Source organism: Aythya fuligula, chromosome 20, assembly GCF_009819795.1.
Source record: "Aythya fuligula isolate bAytFul2 chromosome 20, bAytFul2.pri, whole genome shotgun sequence".
NCBI classification, from domain to species: Eukaryota; Metazoa; Chordata; class Aves; order Anseriformes; family Anatidae; genus Aythya; species Aythya fuligula.
In genome coordinates this window covers 8,310,869-8,324,139 of record NC_045578.1, presented here as the reverse complement: position 1 = coordinate 8,324,139, position 13,271 = coordinate 8,310,869, and the positions used below count along the sequence as shown (strand labels likewise).

The window sequence follows — 13,271 nt, the reverse complement described above, 5'->3', positions numbered from 1 at the left end:
CGAGGGAACGAGCCGTCTGAAAACATTTAAGCAACCTTCCTGCCAAACTTGCAAAACAAAAGTCACCTCCCCAAAGACTGCCACAAAGAAAGTCATTAAAGAAATTACTATCTCATTCAGAGCCTAATTGCTGTTAGGACAAATTTTTTTTTTTTCCCGACGTGGAACGGAGCAGTCAGACCCGCTGAAGCAAGATGTTACCTCTTCAGTGTCCCTGAGGGAGCAAAGCAGACATCTGAGAAACAGAAGGGAAGGAAAAAAAAGAAGTTAATGCTTCAACTTCAAAGATGCCCGGAGAATTTCCTGCCATGAAAATAATGCAGGATGGCTCTGCCTGTCTCCTGTATTAACAGCTTGCATATTTATGAGCAAAAGTTGATGCCTACCCCAACCAGGGAGGCACTGAGCCACGGAGAGAGTGACACCACCTCGCTTCTAAATCTAGCAAACTCCTGAAAGACACAGCATAAATCTCCCCAAATTAAGGGAGCTGGAAGCAGCGCTTCCTGCCCATCTCTCTCAGCTCCAGACCCTCTCCCTCAGCTCTGCTCGGCTGCTCCCAGCACGACAGCCACCAAGACAGCAGCCAGAGGGATGTACCTGAAGCAGCAGCTCTGCCACCCTGGGAGAAGGGCCCAGGTTGGACCTTCGGGGTCCCTCAGACCACCCCAACACCTCTGGCTGCAGCCACAATATTTCTTACACCCCTGGGTGCTGCTGTCGCCGTCTCAGCTCCCAGGCTCGGAGACATCGCTGTTTAACGTGGCTCTGTTTAACTGCCAGCTGCTGCACCACTCTTTAAGTATTAATGATTTAGACAACACATTGGCACACAGGCAGAGATGGGGAGGCTGTGATTTGCGCTCAGATGTATGCTACTCATTAATTAGCTCGTCTTGTGGCTGTTCTGCCAATATCCTCTTTTAAGCCTACAACTTTCTGCAGCCCCCCAGCCCGCACCAAGCCCCTCTCACCTTTCCCTGCTTGCAAACTCTTCAGGCAGCCTGACCACCCTGGCTGTTCCTCGGACAAGGTCCTCAGGAAACACTCGGCAACGAGGACCCACCAAATCAGAACTGCAGCCGAGCTGAGGGGAGATCCCCTGTGCTCTTAATCACCCCCCTGCAGGAGCCAAGCCCAAACTCAAAGATGTAATTTCCACAAAAAGCTCTCCATGGGCTAATGAAAACCACCATAACGCATTGCTGATTTGTTTAATTCTGTTTAATATTCCCTCTCTTTAATAAAAATGTTGTAATTAAGAACAGCGAGGATTTCGCTCGTCTCTGATTGAGGCACCTCTTCGCACAGCAGCTGTGCAGCCAGAGCAAAAGGTTCCCCTCCCTCGGTGGGGGAAAAGGAAGATTGGGCTTCTCCCGTGTGCAATTCTCATTCTCTTTAGGATAAATTATCCTCCATCCAAAACAGTGCATGGCCTTCCTATGTGCACTACATACACCTCATGGCACGCAGTGGAAAGATGCAAGAGCCATGGGAAGAGGGAGATTTAGCAGCCTCCTTAGCAGCTGTGACCTCAGAGTGGACACACAATATTTAAGGTTGGAAGGGACCTCTGGAGGCCTTCATCTGCTTCACCTCCAGGAACCGGAGCTTCAGGATGAGAAGGGAGTTCAGACCCTCAGAAAATGATGCTTTTGAAACCGTTTGAAAGCAGGTGGTAAAAAAAAATAAAAAATAAAAAAAATGGCATCTTCTCAGCTCCCTGCTCTCTTCTCCAACTTTGGCTCACGGGCTGAGGTTGCCTAAATCCCAATGCAGCACTGACAATGAGTCATTTCGTGACAAACCCCAGGCTTCATTATCTGCCTCACCAAACCCCAGCCGGAGCTGGAGCTGTGTGCTGGAAACCTGCAAGCCTCTTCTTAATAGCTCCTTGTTTTCCCCTGGCCATGCGACCATGCCATCGTCTCGGCCTTCAGGCTTTAAGGAGCTCAGGACTGCGAGCAGCTGCCTTTGCAGTACCACTCCCCGTGGCCCTGGATTTAAGGATGCTAAATTGTTCTACGCAGTTGCACTTGAGAGCTGAATTAGAGCAGAGGTGAGAAAAAGGCAGAAAAAGAAAGCCAGTGGTAGAACAACACCTGAGGTGCTAATATAAAGCAAAAAATTGCTCCCTGTATGGTGTTAGAAAGTTTCAGAGCCTTTTAGAAAAGCTGTAGCGAAATCTCCCTTCTGTGTCCTCATCCTGCCACTGAGGATCAGACCTTTGAACAAGAGAGGATCTCTGCCCCTTGCTCTGACTTTCTCCAGACACAGCAGAGCATGGGCACTGTCCCACAGCCAGGGAGAGGCAGCAATGCAGTCTGCTGGCCTTGACACACAGGACCCATCACCTCCAGCACCCCTTAAAGACCTGAATGGCAGGAGCAGCCTCTGAGATTTGGCAGCAAGTGGCATCCAGCAGGACCCATGGTGGAAAAAAAAAAAACAAAAAAAAAACACAGACAGTGAGAAGCTCAGACCTACGTAAGGAAGGGGAGAGGCACCCACGCTCCCAGCTCATCAGCACTGGAAGCATTTGCACGTCCCAGATCTCTGTAATCCCAGGGCACATGAACCCCTCCACACAGTAGCACGCTCCCTAGGGCACTACGGAGCTGGGTTTGCTCTTCTCTTTATTTTCTGCTCTTGCCAGGCTGCTGGCAAAGCACCGGGGCATTCCCTGCTGTAGCCTCCTGGATATCTTGACCTGCACAAACCACCTGCTGCAAGCCACCTCGCTGTGCCACGCCAATTACCGAATTCCTGCAAAATTCCTACACCGCTGCAGCCCCTCTCCAGCTGGGCACACTCCGTGCTGACACAGCAAACGATTCCTGACATCCTCACCCTCCAGCACGCAACCTCCATCACCTCCCCAGCCTGTCCCTGCCGACTGCATCCCCCAGCCCGGGCAGGAGGCAGCTTGCAGCCCCCCTGAACAGGGCAGTCCCTGCTGCAGGGAGCCTGGGAAATAAGAGTAATGAAGATCTTCACAGGTATCCTCCAGTCGGCCAACCTGGCTTAACCTTTTTCTTAGCAGGATCCTCTCTGCGTCTCGGGGGCTGTTGTAACTGGGCTCATGAGATTAGTGCAGTTCTTGTTTTTTAAATGTGTGTCTGCGCTGCCTGTCATTTTCAGCTCTCTCCTGCCTAGCAAAGGGAGATCCACTGGAAAGCGCTGACCCCTTGTGCCAAGCTTTGCATAAGAGGTTTTTGCTTGGAAAAAGGCATTTTCTGCCTCTCAGATGCTGTTTGCACTGTCATGGCCAGGTGGCAGCTGCTTCGAGTGGCTGGCAGGAAAGCTCCCGAGTGCTAAGCCCTGCACGAACACACCATGCAGGATGGCCATCGCCTGCTTCCAGCCACGTAGCATCAGCACCGGGGTCACACAGACCCCTTCCACCCCACAGAACAACCTGCTGCTCCACTCCAGCAGGCAGCAGAGCCAGCACACCACGGCAAACACCCACCTCTAAAGCCACATCGAGTAGAGGCTTAAAAATAACCCCCCCCAGGCTGGGGCAGCATTATAATCCAGACAGAGGACAGGCAGAGCAGAAGTACCACTCATCTGATTTGCTTTGCAAAAAATAAAATTAAATTAAAGAGAACTGCAAATCCACTGAACTTGTGGAGGGAGGGAAGAACCCAGCAACAATTTTATGCTGGCTATTTCCAGCAGGAAGCACGGGGAGAGGGACTGTGACTCCCTGTTGCACTGAAGGATAAACCTGCTCTCCCTAATCCAATTTACGCCTCAACAAGCACAGCACAGAAACGACTCAGGAACAAAAGGAGTGGCAGTTCGCAGGGCAGCAGGAACGCTCTGGGGGGAGCGGTGCTAAACGATAACTTAAGGGGTTATTGAATAGATTAGCAGGAATCGAGGAGAGAACACATTTGCATCTCTTTCAGCTGCTCCAGATCAGGCGTGATAGCAGCCTCTGCTCTCACAGTCACTTAATTGTTCCAAGGTTGTTGAGGGGGAAAAGTATCTTTTTTTTTCTTTTTTTGCACTGCAGAGTTCTGGGAAGAGCCATGCTTGGCTTTGAGAGCCACCTAACATTAGGAAGAAATTGTATTCAGTCTCATGAAGCTGCTGGGTTTCTGCTTTGCGCCATTAACAGCTCGGATCTGTGCTGCTGCCTCCGCAGGGCAGGTGAGCTCCGGGCCCTCCTAAGGGGACAGACCCAGGCTGCTGCGGCTCCCGCAGGCGGCTGTGGGCAGCTCCCACCCCAGACGATTACTCACATTGCAGAATAGGTTCTGCACAAGGGAAGGACTGAGCTGTAATGCTGTGACAGCATCTGCCACCAGCGAAACAGCAGGGAAAGGTGATGCTGGGCCACGGCATTGCCAGGTGCACTCCTGAGAGCCTTCTGCTTCGAGGGAGATCAGCCCCCAGCGTGGGGACGTGCCCAGGAGGGGGACATCAGCTTACCAGGGACTCTGCTGCCGACGTTGCTGTCGTGCCCTTCTGGTGGGTGGTCGCTTTGGCAGCTCTCGGAGGCGCTGAGGGCAGCCCCCTGCTCGCTGCCCAGGCTGCTGCGGCTCCCCGAGAGGGCAGGGGGGTGGGTGCTCGCCTGCACCCTGCCCACGGGCCGGCTGGGCTCCCCGCTGGGTGCTGCAGGGACACAACACAGAGAGCAGTTGTCAGGGGAGGGAGAAATGGGTACAGATCCTGGACCAGGTCCCAAGAGAGCAGAAGCATTCCTGCTCCCACCCAGGTACCCTTGGGAGCAGGAAAAAAGCCCAATTCCTGTGCTCCGCTCCCAAAATGGCACCAGGGATGCTGGTCAGGCGTGAGGAGCCGGCTGCAGATGTGCTGCCAGGCAGCCAGGGACAGCTCTTGACCTCAAGGACAGCCCCTGACAGGCTGCAGGGAACAGAGACCCACCACCAGTTTGACCCATTGCTGCTATTTGGTGTTAACAAACCAGACCCCAGCTGGAGCCAGTGGGCTGCACCTGTGCAGGGCAGCCAATTTGGGGGCAAAACCCCCAAAACCAAGAGCCACACGTTTGAGCACTGCTCACTTCCCACCCTTCAGCCACAAGGAACAGCAGCTCCTTACCCGGTCCTGCTTGCTGCTTTCTGGCTTGTGAGCCTTTTGACCCCACAGGCGAGGAGGGCTTCTCATCCAGGCTGGAGGAACTGAGCTCCGAGTCGCTCTCGCTGTCGCTAGAAACCACTGCAGGAAAGATTGGGGGGGAGGAGAGGAGAGAGACAGTTATTCACAATGTTCATAACACTTGCAAAGAGGGTGCCAGATGGATCCAAATAAAACATGCACAAATGCTGACTCGATGATCATGTTCTCCCTCTCCAAAAAACAGCCCTACCTGCAGTTCCTCCACAGGTGTTCCCGCTTCCTCTCAAACACAACCTGCTTTTACTTTTTCCAGGTGATTTGCAGTTGAGCCACACACACCTGGCAATGCCAGCACCTGGAGCAGGTGCACGTACCACCAGCACATCAGTCTCAGGCCCTGCTGGGACCACGGGGAGCACGCTGCTCCTGCTCCGTGCTTTGCTGCCCGAAGCTCCCTGCCGGGGAGCACAGTGCCCTGCAGCACGGCCAGCTGGAAGCCAGGGCTCTGCTCCTGCCGACCTGTGTGTGCACACCAGCGAGCCCCTTCCTCCTGCAGTTTGCTGCCTCCTGCACAAAGCAATATCCTAAAGGCTGGGCAGGGTGCAAGGCAGGGTCCTGGCTCCAGAGTAGTAGGATCCTAAAAGGAACCACGTTTTAATAATTTGGGAAGAGGGACTGGCTGCAGGTCCAGCCCTGGTCTCCTCTTCCATGTGCAGCAGGACCCCTGTGGAGGCTCCAGGATCTCTGAGGAACACACCAGATAAATGCTACGCGCATCAAGCACAAAAGCCCTGCAGTGACTACACGGAGAGCCAACCTTATTAGCCCAACACCCATTCAGCAGATGCTCATCGCTATCAGCACACTGCCTGGAGCTGTGTTACTCCTATGTCCCCAAGGCTTAACAGGCAAGGGTCTCTCCGTTTCCTCAAGGAGACTGTTCTCCACTTCCAAGGCCTCTTTATTTATCGTTTTTTAATTATTTTCCCCTGAATCCTGGCACTCATCCTGCTGCTTTCCACTCTCACAGTTTCCACACAAGCTGAAAGAGCTTCGTTTTGCCAGACACAATCCGAGGACACTCCGCACACCAGCAGGCTGTTTCCACTTTTCCATGCGATTATGCAAGCACCTCTCCTTGCTTATACCATTCAAAAAGGTACCTGGGCTGCCAACTGCAGCTTCCCGGCCTCACGGTGCTGCCAGGAGCAGGAGGGACGTGAGCGTGGTGGTATAAATAAGGTGACAGCACCGGGTAGCAAAGCCAGCTGTCAGTTCACCTCTCTTCACCAGTGCTAACATTCACTACACGCAGTCAGCAGCGCTACAAAGCCTTTAACCCTGCCCAGGGCACGAGGGCTGGTAGTCTTCCCCCGGCACAGGCAAGCACAAGCTGTCCAACATTTCTGCCAAGGACCTCCGCAGACGCTCTTGTGTTCAGGCAGCAATCTGTACTACACAAAATATTTGATATAAAAAAAAAATAAATTAATACTTAAAATAGCTCTTTTCTGGAGTTAACATCTCTGAGGATATTAAACCGGCTGGCAGCGTTATTGCAAAGTGTTCCTGAAGATGCCCTGGCAGGCAGCTCCCCGCGAGGCGCTGTCTTAAAGGCAGCTTCAGTACTTCTACCCCAGAGCTTCCCGGGGTTATCAGTAAGCACCATTAATAACAACCCACACGTACCAGGCTCTTTGCTACAAAATCCAAATCTCGGCTGCCAGAACCTTTCTGGCTGTCCAGTTGCCCAATTCCCTTGGCAAACGCATTCCTGTCCCATTTGGTTATCGTTTTTCTTTTTGTCCTCCCAGATTCACAAAATCCATCGCTTTGTAACGGCTCCTTCCTCCACAAATCCTTTCAAAATGCTGGAATTCAGGATTTATTTGGAGAAGGCCCTGATGAATCAACGGAGGTGACTTTAGCTGCCTTCCCTTATGCCACTCAGCAGTTCAGAGAGGTCCAACACAAGAGGAGAAAGATATTAATGACACGGAGGCACTTGCACCACAGGAGCAGCCCTGTCTGCTCTCATTTCCTCTGCTGCCAATAAGAGTGTGTTTTACCCACTGCACCAATGTTTCCCTTTAAGGTAATATTTCTCCCAAAGCTCCCAAACCTTCTGCTGGCACTTTCCAGAGCCCAGAAGTCGTAAATCTGGTGTTCCAGCAGTTGCTGATATATCAATAAGAGTCGTTGGACGGCTGTACTTTCAGGGAACGTAACAGATTTATCCCTTTCCATCTCCAGCTGACTGAAAAAGCTCATAAAAAAAAAAAAAAAAAAAGCCAAGATAAAGCTTGCAGGAAAAGCAATATTCCCATGGGGCTGGGCCACTTGTCAGGGGCCTGAGTGCCTCCGAGCAGGAGGTGATGGGGCCCTGCAGCACAGGGAGGGCAGAGGGGAGCCGGGCTGTGCTCAGCCCCACAGATCAGGGTGAGGGAAGGAATTGCCTCAAGAAAGGGAGCACTCAGCCGGGGCTGAGCTCTAATATTAAATGCATCCATCTGGCACGAGCGTGGCTGCGATGAGGATGGGTCCCTGGGCACCTCCCCACAAACCCAACCTGCAGGAGGCTGGCAGCTCCGGGTCACAGCAGGCAGGAGGGTCACACACGAAGGGTTTTGTTCCAACCAAAGCATCCTGCAGAGAGCAGGGACATGCCCAAGCAGAAGGAGGGCACCAGGCGCCTGCTCTCCCCTTCAGCAGCACCATCGCGTAGCTTCAGCGCTGCCCAGGCTTGTAGAGAAGCTGGATGACACCGTGGGGACCTGCAAGGCTCGTGACCTGCCCCGGCACGCTGTCTCTGCTCCAGTGCTCGGGGATTTGGCCTCCAGCACCAGACAAACCCACCGTGTCCCCTGGCAGCCGCCGCTCCTGCATCTCCAACAGCACTGAGCCCAGCAGGCTGCATCTCCTGGCACAGCGTGACGGGAGAAACTGCCGGGGACTGCTCGGAGCAGCAGGCAGCCCTCGTGGCAAGCAGCACAAGTTTCAGGATCCTACTCTTTTCCTCCACCCAGTTTCTTCCCATTTTTCTGCAGAACTCGGAGCTTGGAGGAAGCAGAGCCCTGCTGCTTGCTGCTCCCCACCCCCTGGGGACCCCGTCCCGCCCGACCCGGTGCAGAAAGCCACCCACGTGCCACCACATGGAGCAGAGCTGTTCCCCAGCACAAGAAATATTACTGCTGCTCTCCCCACGACAATACATTTCTGCCTTAACTAATAACAGGGTTCCCATGGCAACTGCTTGTTTATTACAGAAAAACTAAAGGTAGCGGCAAATCCCGGCATTAGCGAGAGCCAGAGAAATTACGGGTGTGTAAAAATAAAACTTCTTCCCGGTGGGTTTGGCTTTCCTTCCACGAGGCACGCTCCTGCAGCCCCTCGGTCCCTCTGCAGCAGGCACAGCGGTGGCCCCACATAAATCTCATCCCAAAAAGGAACACTTTGGGGTTGTTCTGGCCCCGTTGAAAGGCAGGATGTGGAAGGGACGCCCGCTGCTTGTCTCTCCTGGGCTCTGCGGGGGACACCCCTACGCATGTGCTGGTCCCACCTGGCTCAAAGCCCTCAGCTGCTGTGAGCCGGCTGCCTGGCACCTCAGGAGCAGAGCGGTGGGGTGAGATGTGGCCAGCCAAGACCACGGAAACCCCACCGAGAGCAGACGACCAGAGCCCAGCACGTTAAATACCATTGCTCAGTCCTGAGAACACCCTGCCAAAGAAGCAGCAGGGAAGGGACACGCTCGGGCGAGGGCGTACGAGGTGTGAGCTGGCATGTGCTACGCACCACGCAGAGCTGAGCCGTGGCCCTGTCAGCCAAGGACTTGCCAAGCTCTGCCCAGGCCCAGCCACGATTGTACCAGCAAAATCCCTTCTACATCACATCCACGTTGGGAAGGGCTGCCACGCACGGCACAAGGGGTTCGGATGACAAACAGCAGAAGGCCCAGCATTGGCAGGTGTAAAAGAGTTAAATAGAGGGGTGAGATGTCCAAGCGCCCAGCTTCAGGGATGAATTACAGCCAGCAGTGCCCATTGAAAGCCGTCCAGAGGACAGGCAGCCTAGCAGAGAACGACGAGGGAAGAAAGCACCAGGAAATAAAACTATAAATTGATATTATCCCGCCCATAAAACAGCAGCCAGCCAAAAATCAGAGTACAGGGAGAAATACGGCTCACCACCACGTCAAAGCCTACCAACAGCGGCTGCACTGTCCTCCAGCTGCTCCCACCAGGGCAGAAAGCACTCCCCCAAAGCAAGGCTCAATGAAAATGCAGCAAGAGTCCGGGCTCAACCTCTTTGACTCATAGTGCTTTCTGTATCGTGTGAATACTCCATCAATCAGTTCATTTGCTAAGACAGCACCTTCCAAGCGTCTCCTGGAGGGGAGCACAACCATCTATTCTTGATCCAATTTGTCTTTAATTACAAAAGTTACAGTCAGGCTGGGAGTGCTTTCCCGGGGCCTGAAGAGAAGACTTGTAAACCCGACCCTCCTGAGTCCTCTTTATTAAAAGGTTATTCCCCCCTGCAACATGGGTAAGATTTAGCTTGAAGTGGAAGAGTGAATGCTGCTGGTACACCGGAGAGGTCTCCTCCAACTGAGGGGATCTAATAGCAAAAGACAGAACAGGAGAGAGGCCAGATCTGCTAATCCACACCAGCAAGAAGTGGAGAGAAATCAAAGCAGACTGGCAGCCGTTTTAATTCTGCAGCATCCATCCACTGCTGCGCTAATGACCCCGAACGCTCAGCTCCTCAAGGCCGTGCTGTTTCCCCCCAGCTCGCTCCAGGCACGGCACTGGAGTGGGCGTATGAGCAGTGATGGGGAGGACAGATGGAAGAGAGGGGAGAAAAAAAGCCCTACAAGGCAGCCCCGTGAATGGGATCTGATACGGCAGCGAGCCAAGAAGCCACATGTGATACATCGGTCTACTTCAATCAAGGTCTGCCTCAAAGAACAAGGATGTGAGCGCTGAAGCTGGTAAATCTTCAGGCTCCTCAGGGCTAAGTTAATGAACAGCTTCTCTGAGACGCATTTAAAGCACAACTCACCCGGGGTTATCCATGCTGCAAACCCCAACACTCTCTCCAAGGCCTGGGGAGGGAGCTTCACCCTTTGCCAGCCTCACCCGGAGCATCAGGCACAAGAGGACACAGCCAGCACAGGCTTGCCCCTGCTTACCAACTGCAGAAGAGCACCTCGCTTATCTTCCAGTGAGCCTCCCCTGTGAGCTGCATGCTGCTAACAGCAGCAGAAGCCGGGCCCTTCTCCCGGCTTGCCTCCTGGGCAAGGAGCCCCCGACCAACCTTTGCCCCTGGCCCAGGTGAAGGAACGGCTGGTCCCGACGCCCTCGGCCTCCGACACGGCTGGCTCGCTCTGCCGAGGCTGCGAGTGCACCTCGGTGGGTTTGCTGCTGCTCTTCAAAGGCGTGATGTACTTGGGAAGCCCCTTGTAGAACCAGGCGCCAGACCTCTTCCAAACCTGTGGGAGACACAACCAACACCTTAAGCACAGGCAAACAAGTACTGCACCGGTTGGAGGAGCACCAAATCCTGGCAGACCGCTCTCCATTCCTGGGCTGGGTCCCTCATCCTCTGCCCCTTTATCTCTCTGTCCCTTATTTTTGTGAGGGTCAAAGACCTGCAGCAGCAGGCATACACAAATGGTCACGCTTGGACACCCAAAACGCTGCCTTTGTGAGGTTCTGAGCAGCACAACCTTGGCATTCATTTTGTGGAGCCAAGCCAGATCTTCAAACGGGTATGCTTGAAACCCCCAGAACAAGAACAACACTTAAATAACCTGAACTTGGAGCAGGAAACGGACTGAGAACACTAAACTGTAATATGTCCTGTAAGAACGCCCTCTACTCTTCAATTTAGTTTTAATGCAGCTTATGATGAAGGAGCTCTATTAAGTATATTTAATATAAAGCCTGCTGTGAGCCAGAGGAAGGGGAGAGGATGGCAGCTCAGACAAGGAGAAATGGTTTCTAAAAACTTCATTCTTTTGTGCCTTCCAGCAGTCTAATAATGAGCTAATGAGACTGTCAGGGCAAAAATAAGTTAATATAATAGAAGTATTACTTTGCATTTCATGTAAGGGGATAGAAACCTTGCACTTCTGTTCAGAGTGAAGGAGATCATAAGAGTCTGTACTCCAAGTTCCCAAAGCATTTTACATGTAGCACCACCATGATGGCAGCGGGTGCAAACGCAGACTTCCCTAATTACAGCAATAAGCTTGCGACTTGCGTTTTAACTACTGGGCTTAATCAAAGCAGAGGGCAGTGACAGCATCTGACACTCATGACAGGCTCTTCTCGTGCAGACACAAAAACCAGGACACCACCATTGCCATTTCACTGGTGGGAGGAGGTCACTCTGCAGGTTGCCTGGTTCCTAATCCACAGCCATGAACGCAGAGGGATAAAATCTCTGTGTTCAGGGTCTTGAAACCCAAGTGAAGGCAATCTGGGTCCAGGAGGGAGCCTGGCAGTATGCTTTTAAAAAGAAGAACACCCAGCAGAAGACAGCAGAGCAGCACCATGAGCCAGCACACGTGGCAGTAAGAGTGTGAGTCAGGAGCTCGCCTGCACCACAGCAGGGTCTGGACACCAAGAGGTGAGAGCACCCTGCAATTACTGCGTTTCCCTGCTCGGTAGCAGCCCAGCAGGACGGTGAGGCTGCAAAAAGCTGGGAAGCCATTTCCTCAAGGGGGAAAAGACTGCAGGTTTTTCTTCCACAGGGGGTGCTTGAGCAGGCAGAGCACTTGACCCAGCCTCTGACCACCATGACCGGGCTCCCTTGTCTCAGGGAGGCACACGCCGGGTACAGTGAGCAAAAGAGGGGCTCAGAGCAGGGGGTCCTGCAGCCAGGGGGGCTGCACCCCGCAGGGTGGTGCCCTGCCACTCGAGGGGTAGCTGGGGCACACACAGCTCCCCCACACAAGCTGCTGGGGAGGAAGCAGCCTTTCTTTGCAGTCGTTCTCCGAACAGACCTTGCAACATCTGTAATTTAATTTGAAGCACTGAAGAGACCTATTATCTTCAGGCGAAGTACAATTTAGGCAGACCATAAAACCAATCAGACACAGCAAGGATTGCGGTAAGAACAGGCTGGGCACCCCCAGGTTTCTCCCATTAACCCCAAAGCGATCCCAGTTAGAGAAAGAGTTAAACAATATAACACACCCAGCCCTGATGTAGTAATACCAATAGAAAATTGATGCTATGCATACATATTCACTTCACATGGGTGGCTCTAATAGCATTTGCTCTCATTGCAGCAGTACCGAAGTTGTTTTGAGATCAGTTCTAAAACAGCTGCAGGGGAGATGTTCTCCCCTGGAATCATTCTGGACATCTGCTCCCCCCAAGTTACCTGCACACTCCATCCAAAACGCCCCACGGTTCACGTTCTGTTCTGCACTTGGGCACGCAGGCTGGCTTCAGCATCCCTGCATCAAAACGGATCGATGCTGCTGACTGCTCGTCATGCTAGTTTCATTGATTGCAAGCGGCCCAACAGCAAAGTTCCTGCTTGATTTTAAATTAATAAATCTATAACAGTGCTTCACAGATAAAACTCCCGCTTATTAGCAGCAGTTGGCTCTTTCCAAGAGGAAGAATTTTGCTCCAACCAGTCCCATTAGCCTATTAGGAGAAACTCTGCCCCAGCGCAGCCTGAGTTTGGGCAGCACTGGGATCTCATCAGAGAGCAACAGCCAGCCACTTCCAGCTCCTTGCAAAAAATAAAATAAAATAAATCCACCCACTTTTAAATAACATTCAGCACCCCCTGCTCTGAGAGTGCTTGACAGAATAAGGATCTGCACCAGTGCTACCCCAGACCAGGATGCAGAGGCTCGGTGCCTGGGAAGAACTTGCTGCAGTGGCTCAGGAGCAGTCCTGCTGCTGCTCCCCTCCAGCCCAACAAAACACTGCAGAAATCCATGCCAAATATTGACTTCCTTCAGGCTCCTGTCCTTCTGCCTCCCCTGACACCTCATCCACCTGAAAGCAAAGCGGAGGAGGACGTGGACGAGAAGAGATAGTTGAGCAAGAGGCTCCTCTTCTTATTATTTGAACCAATTTAATGGCTGTGGCCATGACAAGTCCAGAGAGCACAATGCATTTTGTAACCCTGACAATATCCCTATTAAAATT

At 52.8% G+C, this 13,271-nt stretch overlaps 1 protein-coding gene across 1 annotated transcript in view; it reads right to left on the bottom strand.

Annotated features, from left to right (window-relative positions):
• Positions 1 to 13,271, bottom strand: part of RPH3AL (rabphilin 3A like (without C2 domains)) — a 28,216-nt gene that overhangs the window by 1,932 nt on the left and 13,013 nt on the right. The window contains exons 5-7 of the mRNA XM_032201216.1: positions 10,411 to 10,585; positions 5,077 to 5,193; positions 4,444 to 4,626 (exon numbers count right to left, since the gene is read on the bottom strand). Coding sequence (XP_032057107.1) covers positions 4,444 to 4,626; positions 5,077 to 5,193; positions 10,411 to 10,585 — 475 coding nt within the window. The remainder of the gene's footprint in view (positions 1 to 4,443; positions 4,627 to 5,076; positions 5,194 to 10,410; positions 10,586 to 13,271) is intronic.